Here is a 17,852-nt window from a genome sequence, read left to right on the forward strand (position 1 = left end):
ATATGTAACAAACCTGCACATTATGCACATGTACCCTAGAACTTAAAGTATAATAATAATAATAAATAAATAAATAAATAAATAAAAAGAAAACACATATTTACAAAGAACTGCAAAAAAAAAAACTGAATTATGTATGTTCAAGAAATTAGAGGAAAAATTAAACAGGTAAAATAGAGACATAGACAATATTTTTAAAAAGAAATGATCTTTGATATGTGAACACTATAATGTCTGAGTCGAAAAAATATAACAGTGTGGATTAATAGGAGACGAGTCATGAAAGAAGAAAAGATTAGTGAAGTTGAAGATACAGTGATAGAAACTCTCTAGAATATAAACAGAAAGAAAAACACAGGAAATAATGTGTAGACCATCAGTGAGCTATGAGACAACTTCAAATGGCCTAATATGGATGCATTGGGAGACCTCCCAAAGGAGAGGAAGTATGGAGGATAAAAATCGTTTGAAGAAATAATGAAAATTATCCAAATTTGATGAAAACCATAAATCTTCAGATCCAACAAAATAAAAGAATCCCAAGAACAGGAAATATGAAGAAAACTGTACAGCACTTCATAATAAAATTGCTTAAAACCAGTGATAAAGGGAAAATCTTAAAAGTAGAAAGAAGCAAAAAAGGTATTTTACCTACATATGGATGAAGATAAAGACAACAGCATATTTCTTGTCAAAAGCAATGAAAACTAGATAAGAGCAGAACAATATCCTTAAAGCACTGAAAGAAAAATAGTGAATCTAAAATTCACAATGTCTGACATTCACTGGCAGCCCAGTGAAAATACGTTTCAAATCAAAGGTGAAATAAAGTATTTTTCAGAATCAATCACCAACAGAAGCGCAGTACAGGAAATGTTAAAGAAAGTCCTCCAGGTAGGCAGAAAATGATACCGATAGAAATCTGGACTAACACAAAGGAATGAAGAGCATCAAAATTTGCAACTTCATGGATAAATATAATTTCTCTATTATGCAAATGTCTTTAAAATGACTGTTTAAAGCAAAAAAAAAGTACTGTATTGTGAAGCAAATAACACATGTAGGAAGCAAATGTGTCTCAACAATAGATGAAAAGCTAAGAAGGGAGAAATGGAAGTAAATTGTTGGTTTTCATGTGTTTGAGTATTCTGAGTTCCAACGGCCAGCTCGCTTCCTTTTTGTACCCAAGGCCCTAGCACGGTAACCAGGTGGGCCTACATATGTCAGGCATTTAAATACCACTCATCATTTAAAGTGTGAACACAGTGTCACTGGAGGGAATCTGTGAACTCCACACCCAAATTACTCTTCTCTGTTGAATAAGGAACTCATAGGAATCACTTCACCTTGTATTCTTAAAGGGAATTAAGCTATACATCTTTAATAGACTTTAGTTGAGATTAGGCAATCTGAATATCAGTAAAGGTGATTACATGCTGTGTTGGGGGAGCAGAGGCAACATACATAAGTAAAATGTACCAAGCTCTTTGCTCTTGTTTACGATGGTTGAATGTGATCTGAGAATACTTTCAAAAGAAAGTAAAAATGCCAGGCCAGGTGCAGTGGCTCACGCCTGTAATCCCAGCACTTTGGGAGGCTGAGGCGGGCAGATCACGAGGTCAGGAGATCGAGACCATCCTGGCTAACACGGTGAAACCCTGTCTCTACTAAAAATACAAAAAATTAGTTGGGCGTGGTGGCGGGCACCTGTAGTCCCAGCTGCTCAAGAGGCAGGAGAGTGGCGTGAACCTGGGAGGCGGAGCTTGCAGTGAGCCAAGATCACGCCACTGCACTCCAGCCTGGGCGACAGAGCAAGACTCCGTCCCCCACCAAAAAAAAAAAAAAAATGAAAATGCCCATCATGTTATTTGGTGCAGTATTAGGAGCCCCCTTCCCAGAGAGTTTGAAGCAGGGCTAGGAATGAAGGTGAAGATAGAGATTGAGGTCAACAGGAAGGAGGAGCCGATGTAAATTTCAAAGGGGAATGGTGGGTTGGAGGGAGGGGAGTGAGTCCCATGCTGATAATAAAAAATACATGAGTGAGCAGGACAGTGTGTGTCTATGTGGATTTAGGTCGGGGGTGGGGTGGGGTGGGGGACACAGTGAGGAGCCTGGGAAACCAGAAATTGAATTGTAGCATATACAGAGAATGGAGAGTTCGGGAGGTCACAAGTTTTTGGCAATGCCAGGCAACAAAGTTGAGATTCTGTGTGGTAGATAGAATGGCATCCATACAGGTAGATGCCTGTGTAAGGGCATGAGAAAATCTATGTCTGGGAAAGGTCTTTTGCACAGAACTGCCCCAGTAGTGCTCAGGGGTGCCAGGGCCCAATGCTCTGAGGGAAAAAAATGGTGCTGGGTAGACAGGACTATGGGATGAGTCCTCACTTCATCCACACTGCTCTGTCTTCCACATGTTCATGGACTGGAGTTCTGTGGAAGGCTTCTGTTGGAATAAGAGTTTCCACATCTAAAATTTTGACAACCACTTTCCACCAACTAGATACAAAATACATCATGAAGTACTGACCCCCAGGTACTTTGACCCCAGATTGCTTCTTGCCCCTTGTTCTGTTTGTCATGATAACCTTTATTTAGTTATGGTACACCTGCCAGTGGCCAAAAACAGCACACTACGTTAGAGGAGATAAATGTCTGGGTATTAGTAATCATACACTTAATCCTGGACAACAGATGCCAGGAGCACTAAAAGTAACATGATATAGCATATATGACATTGAAAATGGATGATATATAAATCTGGCCAGGCACAGTGGCTCATGCCTATAATCCAGGCATTTTGGGAGGCCAAGGTGGGTAGATCACCTGAGGTTGGGAGTTTGAAATCAGCCTGGCCGACATGACAAAACCCCATCTCTACTAAAAATACAAAAATTAGCTGTAATCCCAGCTACTCAGGAGGCTGAGGTATGAGAATCTCTTGAACCCGGGAGGAGGAAGTTGCAGTGCGCTGAGATCGTGCCATTGAGCCTGGGCAAGAGAAACTGTGTCTCAAAAAAAAAAAAAAAGGATGATATATAAATCTACATGCAACATGAGACAGCTGAAATATATATACAACTATACATCCACACGAATGCATATACACATATACACATGTGTATATACACATATAAGGTTGCATATGTGTATATACACATGTGTATATGCAACTATATATTCACACAAATACACATACACATATTTATTTTTATGCAAATATACATGTTTTATACAAATATACATGTTTATATATGTACAAATATATATGTTTATATATGTACAAATATGCATGTTTATATACACGTTTATGTTTATATATACAACAAATATACATTTATATGCATGTTTATATGTGTGTATATAAATATATACATATATTTGTACATATACACACGTATACATGAAGATATACATATATTATCTTTGTATATATGTATATATACACAAATATGTGTATACACAAATGTATACACACATATATAGGAAACATTCTCTATTTGGATTTCTGGAAGTGTTCTCTCTCCCTTTCAAGACTCCTGTACGCTTCCTTCCTTTATTAAACTTTGTGTAACTTTGGTTACCAAATAAATGTGTTTGAAAGAAACGGAATGGCATCATGTAACATGTAAGCCAGTATCTACACAATAATCACTTGGTTTTACCTAAGACTACATCCTCAAGTTACTTCTCATGATACAGCCAGTCTAATATCCAGTCTTGGCCCCAACCAGATAGAAAGACCCCTTTCCCTACTGCCTACTCAACAGCACCACCTGGACAGGCTACAGCACCTCCCTGACTACATAGTGCACACAGACCTCATCTCCACACTTCCTCACCAAATCACCACCAACTCTTCCTCCTTCACCTTACTCTGAACTAAAGGAACAGCATCACCTAGGCACAACCTCAGAAGTCAGATCAATGGCAATTCTCTCCATCAGTTCACAGTCCCTCGCTTCCTAAAACGCTCACATGTCTTTCCGTCTCACCATCTTCTCCACACCACTCACAGAATGAATTAAGGGGCTTGCTACTTTCTTTTGTATTGTTGACTTGGTGTGTCCTCAGCATGTGTTCAATAAATGTTTGCTGGATGAACAAATGAATGAACGAATGAAATTACCAGGCAAGGCATCGATGAAATCACTGATATAAATTTCAGAGCCTGCCCCCACCTAGGCCTCCTCCTTCCATGAAGAAACCTACACTTCCCTCACCTATGATCACTTGAGTTCAAAATTTCCATGGAAACTATCACTGAGAGTGTCACTGTGGATGCCTCCTCTCCAGGCCCAAACACCATCATGGAGATGAGGATGCTCCCAACAAGACAGTGCGTGATGCTTCATGCATTGGACCCTGTACATCCCTGTCAGTTTAACAAGGAATTGTGCCATCTCTACTGGGTTTCCATCCAACCTGCCCATGTCCACACCTTGGACCAGCCCTCCACACAGTGTCTGGAGGCAAAATAGGCAAGCGGTCACAGCTTCAGGACACCTGCCCCTTGTGGTCCAAGAGCTCAGAAGACACAGGAAGCCATCTGAGACATGTTCACCACCTGGATCACTTTTACTGCACATCAACACACAGTTCTTCATGTGCAGAGTCTGAGCTGATTAGTCCTTGGGCACTCTTCCTCCAATTTTCCCTCCATGCAGCCACACTGCCACCTTCAAGTGCATTCCTGGTCCATCTTGGCTTTCTGTCATCACTCACCGACCCATTCACATAGCCCAGCTTTGGCGAAGGGTCGCCAGGGGATAAAAAACCAGCCCCCAGCAGGCATGAAGACAGCTCCCAGCCCTGGAATGCTGGAGACGTTGCACAGGACCACTGGAATTGTCAAGAGAGGCAGCTTGCCCAGAAAGATGCAGGAAGTCAGCCATGCGCTTCCTGAGAGAGGGAAGGAAATTCTGAGGGAGGGTGTGGTGTCCTGCACGCGGCCGATGTGTTCAGCCAATAGGCCTGTGCATTCAGATCACAGGGTCCAGTCCAATTGGTGATGATGGTGCCCGATTTCCCAAATCTGTTCCTGTTTGTTGTCCTGTTCCCCCTCTTCCCTTCCCACTTTTCTTCCTCAGGTTCCTGACCCCACTGGGCTGAACTCTGGATTCAGAGCGCTGAGTACCAGCCTGCCTGGGGCTCTGTGGACCTGGTTTCACATGTGATCTCTCTCATATACTCTGGTAATTGCTCTCCCCTGGATCCTCCCAATGACCCTCACGGCCTGAGGGTGTCCTCTCTGCTCCACGTCCCTGGCTCCTGTTGTCTGACCAAATCCTTCTCAAAGCAAAGTAGAAATGTCCTGTCCATATTTCAGAATGTTAAATAATCTGTGATTTTCATTAGAATGTGAATTGGTACAGTATTTTTTGTAATGAAATTTTAAAATATTTATAAAATGTTAAACTATTAACAACCTTTTCATTTTAACCCAATACCCATGTTAATACATTTCTTATAAGAAAACATTCATGTTTGCCCAATAATTCATATTCAAAGATATTTATTTTATTTAGTATATCATACAGCAAATGGTAAATAATGTATGTGTTTATTAGGAAGAAAGAGTTTAATTAATTATGGTGCATGCCTACTTTAGAATTATAGAAAGTAGTTTCAAAAGAGAGATAGATGTATATATGTACTGTTGTGGAAAGATCCCATATCCATTTTATGAAGGGACAAACACAAATGGCAGGTCAATATGTACATCATTATTCTCTTATATTAAATAAAAATAATATATTGTTATAGCTTATGTGTCATTGAAGAGCCTAGAGTCAGCTTTAAAATAATACACACCAGATGGTTAATTGTGGGACCTCTGAGGAGGGGGCTAAACCATGGAAGAGCTTTGCGAAGTTTAAAATTGTAAATTATCTACATTCCTATAATTTTTGCAATAAGAATATACTAACTACCACCTTTTAAATAAAAAATATTTACATCTAACACAGAAGTAGCAGCTGTGTCAGTTAAAGTAACTGCTAGCTGATGCAACAAACTGTGAAATTTCAATGGCTTGACACAACAGAAGTTTATTTTATGCACACCTAAGTTCTGACTTGGTTTGGCAGAGACTCTCCACTCCCACATGACTTGGGGATCCATGTTACTTCCACCTTGTGATTCCATCATCTCAAGCTGAAGCTGCCATGTTTGCCATTGAAAGGAGGGAGAAAGCATGGAACTGGCACATTGGCTGTCACGTGCCTGGATGTGACAAACAATGCTTCTGCTCTTGTTTCAGTGGTAACAGGTTGTCACACTACTCTTCCTAACTGCAAGTGAACTGTGCCTATGTGTCAAAGAAAGAGAGGAAGACAAGGTGTGGGTGAGTACTATAGTCTCCCCCATAAACTGTTACATAGTAAGTGCTCAATAAAAGGCAACTATTAATATTATAATTTGGTGTTACACAATCCATCTCATTTCTAGGAGTTTCTGAGAAGGTCAAATTTGCCTTGAAGTTCTCCGACTTGTTCAAGTGCCTAATATGTGACTGATGCTTGCAAATGTAGGATCACAACTGTCCAAGAATCTTGAAAGTCTCAGCAGGAAGGCTTCCCTTTGCAATACCCTTTATTTTTTTTAACTTTTATTTTAGGTTTGGGGGTACATGTGAAGGTTTGTCACATACATAAACAAGAGTCACAGGAGTTTGTTGTATATATTATTTCATCATCCAGGTATTAAGCCCAGTATCCAATAGGTATCTTTTCTGATCCTCTCCCTCCTGCCACCCTCCCTGCCTCAAGTAGACTTCAGTGTCTGTTATTTCCTTCTTTGTGTTCATAAGTTCTTCTCATTTAGCTCCCTCTAAGTAGGCCGAGAATATTTTCTTCCATTTGATTCCTGGTTAAAATTTTAACCTGTGAGACTCTGCTACCCTCCACATACCTGAACACCTGTCAGTGCCTCTAGGCACACTGAAAGCCAGTATTTTTCCATGGGGCAGGTAAGCACACAAGAGGCAGTAGAAGGCTGCTTAATTATTCCTTTGTCATGAGAGCTGACATGTATTCCAAGGAATCATTTTTCACCTCCTGGGAGACTATAGGGATATAGGAATTCAGCCTCAGTATGTACATGTTTGTTCCACTGGGATTTTCAAAGTTTTTCCCCACCTAATACTCATGAGGGAGGCTTTGGTTTTAAAGCATTCATTTGTGTATGTGTTCAGAGCTGGATTTCAAATAAAACACCCTGTTAAAGTCCAATTTCAAGTATCAAGGTGGTTCCAAACCCCCTTTAACTTCAGGGTGACATGCCAAAAACTGATGGATAATATGGCAAATCAGACTCTACTCAACCCATTTGGAAAACACTTGAAGACTGTGTTGAAGGTAACCAGAGTGACACCCAGTTGTCTAAAAGTCACTGTCCCTATGTAAATTTTATATCAAAAAGGTTGCTTATATCACATGGCTTCCTGGGTGAGAGATGGGACAGCCAGAGGACTTCTACAGGGAGAAGGAATGCTCCCTGTCAAGAGGTGAGCAGGTGATTTGGGGCTGTTCTGTGGGGACCAGTGGCAAGGTGGTCAGCAGGTAAGTTTCCGGAGTCAGACAGGACACATGGAAGTGACCAGAGGAAATGCGCTGTAGTTTCAGAAAGTGCTGGGACTGGACAGAAATGCCCACACCTGGGCAGACTCAGCTCTCAAAGAACCCAGCACAAACCAGCCCCATAAATGGTGTTTGATTCTCATTGCCAAGCCTGCTTTTAGTAATGTTGGCCTCAAGGTCCTTATTTTTGTTACCTGAGAGACATGGTGCAGTGCTGAGAAGAGAAATGAAGTACCAGTTGGGAGGTCAACCTCAGGCTGGGGTGAATGGGGACAGCATGGGCTCTAAAGAAATTCAGAGCAGGGGTCTGGTTCCAGCCGTGTTCCTTACTAGCCACATGATCCTGGGGATACCCAGGAAATACTCTGTTATTATGTCCCAATTCACAAGCCCTGTGAGCCTTGAATTCTTCTAAGCAGATGTGATAAGCCCTGTCTAGTAGGACTATTGGAGTGTGTGCAATGTAGGTGAAGCACCTGGCTCAGGGCCTAGAATTAAATTAGAAGTTTAAGGAATGGCAGATAGCTGTTATTTCTGATACTGTTTGACCCCAGACCCTAGCATTCTGGGATTTTGTTGTCATTGTTCTTCAAGACTGATCAGAGAATATCCAACTCAATAGGGCATGGAATCATTAGCCAAATAAGGAAGTTTCATCCATAAAATTCAGTAAGAATTATCACTTAGAGAATGTGCCTCAAAATTTGGGTGTGTGGGAGATTTCACCAGCCAGATGCAGCTCAAAGCTCCTAGAATTTGAGTCAAAGACCAACTCCTTCCCTCGCTCCCAGCTGCTTTTCCATCCATACCACTATTTTCATTGTTACCACCCAAAATCTAGCCCCTGCTTACAATTGGTCACATTGCACTTGAGATAACCTAATTACAATGCCTTTTTAATAGTCAGTTCTGGTTCTCCCAGCCAGGTAGAAAAGCACCTGGCCAGTGGCTTCTGGGTCTCCCTTTTGGGGAGACACAAGTTTATCTCACAGGAAACCCTTGCAAATAATGGGTGCCCATCACCTAGCTCATGCACTGTGTTCACAAGACACCTTCCATTCCCGCCCCAGGTAGAGGCTGCTCTGTTCATCCACTGTCAAAAAGGAACTGCTCAGAGCACTTTTCCAATCTGGGCTTTTCCCTCTCCCTCTGAGGATCTGGCCCTTGACCCACCAGGCTTCATTACAATCAGATCCCTCAGAAGAAAATGCAGTTTCCCAAAGCCCAAAAGGCCCCACACAGGGAATTTACACTCGACCACTCTCACCTGGAGCCCCATACCCACACTCCTCTTACTTTTCCTCTACATCTTAGAGGACATCTTGCCACCTTAATTATATGACTGCAGCTCCTAGACTCTAATACCCTACGGGTAGGTGTGTGTCTGGCTTACCCTAGTATCTCCACTACTAATCCTGGGTCTTCCACAGAGCAGATGCTCAGTGCATAGAGAAGAAATGAGCCAGTGAACACAGATAATTATTTATTCAGATTTAATTTTTCTTACATTCACGAAGAAGCCAAGGAAATCCAAGTATGCATATATATTTTTTAAATTTTACAGAGTAGACTGAGTATGTATAAGGCAGGAATTAAGTATTTTTAAATTTCTTTATCTCACATATCTTACGGTGAATTCACATTTCTAAATAAATACTTACTCCACTGCTGTTATTATGTCCCAATTCACAAAATAGAATGGATTTCCCAATCTGAATAAACAAGACTCTTACACCTAAACTATATAAACAGCAATATATGTGACTACGACTCATAAACTTGGATGCTGAAGTTCATTCAACCATCCATTAAAAGGAACATTTGAACAATTCTAAAAGGAAACAGAGATAAATCTCCAAGTCACCCAATAAAACAGAAACCCACTACTAAGAATGCTGACTACTCTCTTCAAACAGTGAAGAATGGGCCTCATGCTACACAAGGCAGGGGAAGCTGCTGCACAGGGCAGATGACTGGCCCAGCCCAGCCGCCACCCCCCCACCCCCGCCCCGGGCCCTGGCTGCAACTCATGCTCAGACTCCCTCTTCCTCCTCTCTCAAAGCTGCTTCACGAAGGGATGGGTAGGAAATGCGAACTCTTGCATTGACCCTGACCACATGCTCCAGGACCTTCACATAGCTGGTTTCAGCCAGGGCCCTTGGACCCCACAGGAACTCGTAGCGTGCAGGATCACTGCCGGGTACCTTCCGGTACTCCAGGTAGTTCTCCTGCACCCACTCTTGGGTGAGCAGTTTCCTGGGCTCCCCATAGACACTGTGCTCCCTCCCATCATACACATCCATCACACCCAGCTCCTCCCAGATTTCCTCCTCAGATGCGGAGTCACCCTCCATTGCGATAGTGCCCAGGACGATTATCAAGAGGCCTGTCTTGGGAAAGATATGATTACCACCCAGCAGGCCATCGTAGGAAAGGCCCAGGCAGGTGACAAGGGTGTAGGTGTTGCTGGTGGGGTCCACTTCCTTCACGTCAATGCCAAAGATCATCTTCAGGGACTCAGAGGCTTTGCCGAAGATCACAGGAAAGCAGTGCTTGTAATTTTTGATGACTCTCTCCAGCATTTCTGCCTTTGTGACCAGCTCCTTGGCTCGATACTTGAGGAGCAGAAAATGAACCAACTCATCCACCTTCTTACTGAGTGCTTCTCGGAACAAGGACTCTGGGTCAGGAGAGGTACTTGGCCCCTCCTCTTCTTGGCTGCTGGAACCCTCATTGGGTTGCCTCCAGCAAGTGAAGTTGACGGTAGTGGGTAAGGTGGAGGCTCCCTGAGGACTCTGGGGAGGACCTGTTGACCCAGCAGCAGGCACTTCCTCCAGGGTGCCAGGGACCAGAGGAGAGGAGGAGGAGGCAGCAGCCTCCTGCTCCTCAGTAGCAGGAGCCTGCGCACCCACTAGGCCCAGGGCCTCTTCTTGGGCCTCAACGCCTTCCTCAGGCTTGCAGTGCTGACTCTTCTGCTCAAGAGACATGATGACTCTGGTCAGGGCAGCAGATGGGTGTGTAGGCAAAAGCTGGGCAATGGGGACCCACAGGCCTGGGGAGAGAGGGAGCATGTGAGAGGCCTCAGCTGAGAACCGAATCTTGTAGGCTCTAACAAAGGCTTACTTACAGATCTTCTCCTTGGTGCTCCTCTGTGATCTCCAAGGAATCCTGTCCTCCCGGTTGGCCTATCCCCTGAGAACCTAAAGGAGGAAGTGAGAGAGCACCTCAGGGTATAGCCGGCCAGCAGAGATCGATTCTGCAGGACTAACAGGAGGTGAGGTCAGACTCTCTGGAGTTCCACGTGTCCTATGCCAAGTGGGGCCCTTGGTGTGCATTCAGGGCAAACATTCACTGCTGGCACAGCCTGTGCACCCTCTGCTCTGTGACTTGAGGACACAAGTCTCAGACCAAGGCCTCATTGCCTTGTTCCTGGAGCTCCTAGGAAATGAATCCATGGGCCCTTAGGGTGCCGACTATAAGCACAGCCCCAGTCCCTCAGTGCTATCAAGAGGGCAGGCTGGACTCTGTGAGGTCCCCACTCTCATAGAGTGGATGGTCCACTCTGTGGTCACTCAGGGCCCTCACATTTCTCCAGGCAGGGCCTGGATTCCACCGTTTTGCTGGCCTGAGAAATTCAGATCAAGCGCTCACATGCCTGAGAGGAAACAGGACATGAGGGGCCCCACATCTGGCCACATGTGCCTAGGTCCTCTGAAGAATGACAGCAAGAGATGTCAAAATTCATTGGAACTCCTGTGTCCTGGGTGAGGAGCCTGCTTGGTCCTCACCTCAACTCCTGGCAGAGCCTGGGACCCTCCCTCTACTGACCTGGGTGCAGCCCCCTCAGACCAAGGCCTCCCCCTCCGTGACATCAGTGATCCCAGGACAAGAGAGGGACCTCAGCAGACAGCCAAGCCCATGCTCTCTGGGGTGACAACAGGAGCAAGGCTGATTTCTGTGGAGTCATCGTCTGCGTTCTGGCCCTGTGGTACCCTCAATCTTCCCTCACATTCCTCACCAGGACTCTTGGCAGATCCTGGGACCACTGTGTCTGTCGACCAGATGGAGGTCTCTGTGTTGACCTGAGTAACCCTCTGAGAACAAGGTCCTAACCTCACTGAGATCTGCAATCAGAAATGAGGAGCCACATCCTGTCACCCCTGTGCGGGGAGTCCACAGCTGACCCCTTTGGTCCTGGGGTGAGGGTTCTGATGGCCTCCTGTGGGTCACTCATGTTTGCTCCCAACGGGGCCTGCCCTTCCTCAACCCCCAACCCCCTGAGATGAGCAGATATTGCCCCTTTACTCCAAGACCTCATCTTCCTGAAGGTTCTCCAACTTCCTGCCTATGGTACAAGTAAGATTGGCACATAAGGCCATCCCTGCTCTGGTCCCCCCGAGCTAAGAACAGGGGACAGCCAGACTCTGCGGGGTCCCGTCTTTCTGAGCCACAGGTATCCTCAGACCATAGCCCTCTCCTCTCTGTGACCTCGAAGGTGCAGGAAGCATGAGCTACATGTGGCTACCTTGCTCAGGACCTCCCAGGGCCCAGGTCTCCACTGATCTGGAATGCAAGGCCCCCTGAGTCCTCCCTCGTCTTCCTTTCCTTGATCCTGGAAGGGCTGGAACCCACCCCTCTGCTGACCTGAATCACCATCCCTTGGATTCCTGAGGCTAAAAGAGGAGGCACCTAATTCTCAGACGGGGTGGGGTGGGCTCCCTGCCTTGGGATGCTGGGTCTCCTGAGTCCTTCCTCGTCTCCCAGGAGAGCCAGGGTCCTCTCTCTGCTACCCTGAGGCTCTGCTCATGATACCAAGTCCCTTCCCTCCTTCAGCCCTGGATGTGGATGTCAAGATCCGAGTGCCTGATAATTCCCAGGTCTTCCGTCGGTTGACTGCTGGGGAAAAAATGGATTCTGCAAAACGGAATTGGGGATGGGGTTGAGGATCTGGATGGTGGGGAAATGCTGGAATGTGGAAGGGGTGGGAATGTAGGTCCCTCAGTTCCCCCTCAGGGTCCTGATCCTGATGCCAGGCAGAGCCTGGGCCCTGCCTTGGGCACACCAAGCTCTGACTCGAGTCCCCTGTGGCTTTAGTGGCAGTGGGAGCTGGGACGGCCTAGCCTGAGTCTTCCCCCGGGTGGTCCAGGGCTGGCAGCAGGGGCTGAGCTCGATTGTTTGGGGTCCTCTATCTGGAGTGGGGGCCTCCTCAGTCCTTCATCAGAGTCTCACCTTGCCTCGTCACAGAGCTTGGGCCTGCCCTCCTCAGTCAATCTCAATTATCCCCTCAGGACCATGCCCTCGATTCTCTCTGACCCCCAAAACGTCCCAGCACCAAGTCTGGGGTTTCCCTGGACTGATAGCAGAAGGGGAACTAGATTCTGCCTGGTGAGGTTGGAGGGCAAGGAATGGGAAATGGGGCAGCGAAGTGGTAGCGGATTTGTGGGAATGGGGGTTAGAGTGGGATCTTGGGGGACCTCAGTTCCCTCTCAGGTTTCTGACTTTGATTCCTGGCAGATCCTGGGCCATGCCCTCTCCTAACCAGCCCTGCCCTGATCACACCAACCTCTGACTCCAGAGTCTCCTGTGGCTTAAACAAACGGGTTGCAACAGGGGCAGTGGTGGGGAGCAGCCCAGCCTGAGAAGTCGGCCTCCTGGGTGGTCCAGGGCTGGCAGTAGGGATGGTGCTAGATTAATTGGGGCCCTCTATCTGGGGGGGGCCCTTCTGAGACCTCCCTCAGCCTCTCACCTTGCCTCCTCAGAGCCTGGGCTCACTTCTCTCTGCTGATGTCAAGCTCCCCCTAAGGAGAACCTCGCTTCTCTCTAACTCCCAATGAGCAAGTCAGTGGCGTCACATTCGGGTACCAGGGACTTTCCTGGATTGACAGCAGGGGCTGAACTGTATTCTGCCAGGGTGGGGGTCGGGGTGGGGGTTCCGGTGGGAGGGGTGTGGGTGGAAAGGCAGAGCGGAAGGAGATCTGGGTTGAGGTATAGGGGTGGTGGATGGGGTGGGAATGGCAATGAAGTGGGGGTTGGGTCATGAGAGTGGGGATTGCAGTGGACTCTTGGAGGCCCTCAGCCCTCCCTGAGATTCCTGACCTTGATGCCTGGCAGAGCCCAGATGGTGCCCTCTCCTAAGCATCCCTTCCATGGTCACACCACGCTCTGACTCCAGAATCTCCTGTGGGGACCGGGTGTGGGGACAGGTGGTGGTGGGGTGGGAAGCTGGAGGCGGCGGCCTAGCCTGAGAAGTCAGCCTCCGCGGAGTGGTCCAGGGCTGGGACCTTCTATCAGGAATAAGGGTGTCCTGAATCCTCCCTCAGAGTCTGACTGCCTGCTCACAAAGCCTGGGCCCCCTTCTGTCTGACAATCTCAAGCCATTCTTCAGAACCAGAACCTCGCTTCCCTCTAATCCCCAATGCACAAGTCAGTGGCATCACATCCGGCCACCCAGGGCTTGCCTGGATTGAAAGCAGGGGTGTAACCAGATTCTGCACGGATGGGGATGAAGGTGGGGGGGCATGAGGCTGGTGGGGGGTGTTGGGGAGCATAGGGGCACAGGTGGGGGATGGGGGTACAGATGGGGTTGGGAGTGCGGATGGGAATGGGAACAGGGTAGGGGATAGGAATGGGGTGGGGGACGCTCCACCCTCTCCTAGGGTCCTGACGTTGAAGGTTAGCAAAGCCTGTCCCCACCAGTCTTGCACTGATTACACCAAGCTCTGACTGAACAGTCCCCTGCGGCTTAAGCGGCAGTGGAGTGGTGGGCCCCAGACTCAGATGTCCGCCCACGAGTGACCCAGGGCTGAAAGCAGGAGTGGTGCTAGATTATTTGGGGTCATCGATCTGCAGTGGGGAGGGTCTCCTGAGTCCTCCCTCAGCTTCTCACCTTGCCACCTCAGAGAGCCTGGGCCGGCTTCCCTCTGCCAAGCCCAAGCTGCCTGTCAGACCAAGAAGCTAGCTTCTCTCTAACCCCCAACGCGCAAGTCATTGGCTCACATCCGGGCACCTGGGGCGTCCTGGGGTTGAAAGCGGAAGCAGAACCCGATTCAGCGTGGATGGCAGTGGGAGGGATGAGGATGGTGGAGGGGGCAGGCTTTTTGGGGTGGGAGACGGCGGTATGAGGATGGTGGTGGATTGGGGAGGATGGATGGGGTGCTGCAGAGGGATGGGAGTGTGGATGGGTTTGGGAGTGCGAATGGGAACGGGAACGGGGTGAGGGATGGGAAGGGGGTGGGGGATAGGAATAGGGGTGGGATAAGCTCAGCCCTCTCTTATGGTCCTGAGATTCATGCCCGGCAGAGCCTGCCCTAACCAGTCTTGCACTGATCACCCCAAGCTGTGACTCCAGAGTCCCCAGCGACTTCAGAGGCAGTGGGGTGGTGGGTGCCCCACACTCAGAAGTCCACCCACGGGTGGTCCAGGGCTGGCAGCAGGAGTGGTCCAGGATTATTTGGGGTCGCCTATCTGGGGTGGGGGCCTCCTGAATCCTCCCTCAGCATCTCACCTTGACTCCTCACAGGGCCTGGCTCGCTTCCCCCCACCAGTCCCAAGGTACCGGTCAGACAAAGCAGCTTCTCTCTAACCCCCAATGCGCAAGTCAGTGGCATCACATCCGGGCACCTGGGACTTCCTTGGGTTGAAAGTGGAAGCGTGGATGGGAGTGGGAGGGGTGACGTTGGTGGAGGGGGCGGGTATTTTTGTGTGGGAGATGGTGGTATGAGGGTGGTGGGGGGTTGGGGAGGATAGGGTTGCTGGTGGGGGATGGGGGATGGAGAGTTGTGAATGGGAATGGAAACGGGGGGGATGGGAATGGAGGGGGGGGATGGGAATAGGGGTGCGGTAAGCTCAGCCTTCTCTCATGCTCCTGAGGTTGATGCCCGGCACAGCCTGCCTTCACTAGTCTTGCACTGATCACCCCAAGCTCTGATTCCAGAGTCCCCTGAAACTTCAGAGGCAGTGGGGTGGTGGGTGGCCCAGACTCAGAAGTCCGCCCATGGGTGGCCCAGGGCTGGCAGCAGGAGTGGTCTGGGACTATTTGGGGTCGTCTATCTCGGATGGGGACTCCTGAGTCCTCCCTCAGCATCTCACCTTCACTCCTCACAGGACCTGGCCCCCTTCCCTTGCCAATCCCAAAGTGCCGGTCAGAGAAGCTCGCTTCTCTCTAACCCTCAGTGTGCAAGTCAGTAGCCTCACATCCGGGCACCTGGGGCTTTCCTGGGTTAAAAGCGGAAGCGGAACCCGAATCAGCATGGATGGGGGAGGGAGGGGTGACGGTGGAGGGGGTGGGAATTTTGGGGTGGGAGACAGCGGTATGAAGGTGGTGGGGTGTTGGGGAATATACCTGGGCTAGTGGGGGATGGGATTGTGGATGGTTTTTGGGAGTTCGAATGCGAACAGGGTAGGGGTGGGAATGGGGGTGGGGAAGGGGAATAGGGTTGGGGGACATTCAGCCCTCTCTTTTGGTCGTGAGGTTGGTGCCTGGCCAACCTTTCCCCCGCCCGTCTTGCACTGATCACACCATACTCTGATTCCAGAGTGCCCTTCGACTTCAGAGGCAGTGAGGTGGTGGGTGCCCCAGACTCAGAAGTCTGCCCACGGGTGGCCCAGGGCTGGCAACAGGAGTGGTCCGGGATTATTTGGGATCGTCTATCTGGGGTGGGGGCCTCCTGAGTGTTCCCTCAGCGTCACACCTTGACTCCTCACAGGGCCTGGCCCGCTTCCCTCTGCCAATCCCAAGGTGCCGGTCACACAGAGCAGCTCACTTCTCTCTAACCCCCAATGCACAAGTCAGTGGCATCACGTCCAGGCACCTGGGGCTTCCTTGGGTTGGAAACGGAAGCGGAGCCTGATTCAACGTGGATGGGGGTGGGAGGGGTGACGTTGGTGGAGGGGGCGGGTATTTTTGGGTATGAGATGGCGGTATGAGTGTGCTGGGGGGTTGGGGAGGATAGGGGTTAGTGGGGGATAGGGGTGTGAATGGGTTTGGGAATGCGAATGGGAATGCGAACAGGGTGGAGGATGGGAATCGGGGAAGGGGAATAGGGTTGGGGTACGTTCAGCCCTCTCTTTTGGTCGTGAGGTTGATGCCTGGCCGACCCTGCCCCCTCCCCGAGTCTTGCACTGATCACTACATACTCTGACTCCAGAGTCCCCTGAGACTTCTGAGGCAGTTGGGGTGGTGGGTGCTCCAGACTCAGAAATCCGCCCATGGGTAACCCAGGGCTGGCAGCAGGAGTGGTGCGGGATTATTTGGGGTCATCTATCTGGGGTGGGGACTCCTGAGTCCTCCCTCAGCGTCTCACCTTCACTCCTCACAGGGCCTGGTCCGCTTCCCTCCGCCAAGCCCAAGGTGCCAGACAGAGAAGCTCGCTTCTCTCTACCCTCCAATGTGCAAATCAGTGGCATCACATCCAGGTACCTGGGACTTCCTTTGGTTGAAAGCGGAAGCCGAGCCCGAATCAGCGTGGATGGGGGTGGGAGGGGTTAGGTTTGTGGAGGGGTGGGGTATTTTTGTGTGGGAGATGGTGGTATCAGGGTGGTAGGGGGTTGGGGAGGATAGGATTGCTGGTGGGGGTGGGAGAGTGAAAGGGTTGTGAATGGGAATGGAAACGGGGTGGGAGATGGGAACAGGTGTGGGGTAAGCTCAGCCCTCTCTTACGGTCCTGAGGTTGATGCCGGGCAGAGCCTGCTCTCACTAGTCTTGCACTGATCACCCCAAGCTCTGATTCCAGAGTCCCCTGCGACTTCAGAGGCAGTGGGGTGGTGGGTGCCCCAGACTCAGAAGTCTGCCCACGGGTGGTCCAGGGCTGGCAGCAGGGGTGGTCCGGGATTATTTGGGGTCGTCTATCTGGGGTGGGGACTCCCGAGTCCTCCCTCAACGTCTCACCTTGACTCCTCACAGGGCCTGGCCCGCTTCCCTCCGCCAATCCCAAGCTGCCGGTCACACAGACAAGCTCGCTTCTCTCTGACCCCCAATGCGCAAGTCAGTGGCCTCACATCCGGGCACCTGGGGCTTTCTTGGGTTGAAAGCAGAAGCGGAACCCGATTCAACGTGGATGGGGGAGGGAGAGGTGACGTTGGTGAAGGGGGCGGGAACTTTTGTGTGGGAGATGGCGGTATGAAGGTGGTGGGGGGTTGGGGAATATACCGGCGCTGGTGGGGGATGGGAGTGTGGATGGGTTTGGGAGTGCGAATGGGAATGGAAACGGGCTGGGGGATGGGAATGCGGGTGGGGGATGGGAATAGGAGTGGGGTACGCCCACCCCTCCCTTA

General features: G+C 49.3%; 1 protein-coding gene across 1 annotated transcript; it reads right to left on the bottom strand.

The window, feature by feature from the left end:
- Positions 1 to 9,048: 9,048 nt before the first annotated feature.
- On the bottom strand, positions 9,049 to 17,599 carry LOC105533038 (melanoma-associated antigen 4). Its single transcript, XM_011971379.1, has 3 exons — positions 17,467 to 17,599; positions 10,708 to 10,780; positions 9,049 to 10,632 (listed from the first exon to the last, which is right to left on the bottom strand). Exon 3 carries the CDS (start codon positions 10,565 to 10,567, stop codon positions 9,614 to 9,616), a length of 954 nt encoding a protein of 317 aa, XP_011826769.1. The 5' UTR covers positions 10,568 to 10,632; positions 10,708 to 10,780; positions 17,467 to 17,599; the 3' UTR covers positions 9,049 to 9,613.
- Between the last annotated feature and the right edge of the window lie 253 nt (positions 17,600 to 17,852).

This window comes from Mandrillus leucophaeus, unplaced genomic scaffold (genome assembly GCF_000951045.1).
Source record: "Mandrillus leucophaeus isolate KB7577 unplaced genomic scaffold, Mleu.le_1.0 Scaffold1218, whole genome shotgun sequence".
Classification (NCBI taxonomy): domain Eukaryota; kingdom Metazoa; phylum Chordata; class Mammalia; order Primates; family Cercopithecidae; genus Mandrillus; species Mandrillus leucophaeus.

Bases quoted from the DNA above. Each gene is read 5' to 3' on its own strand.
- LOC105533038 (XM_011971379.1), bottom strand. From the start codon at position 10,567: ATGTCTCTTGAGCAGAAGAGTCAGCACTGCAAGCCTGAGGAAGGCGTT.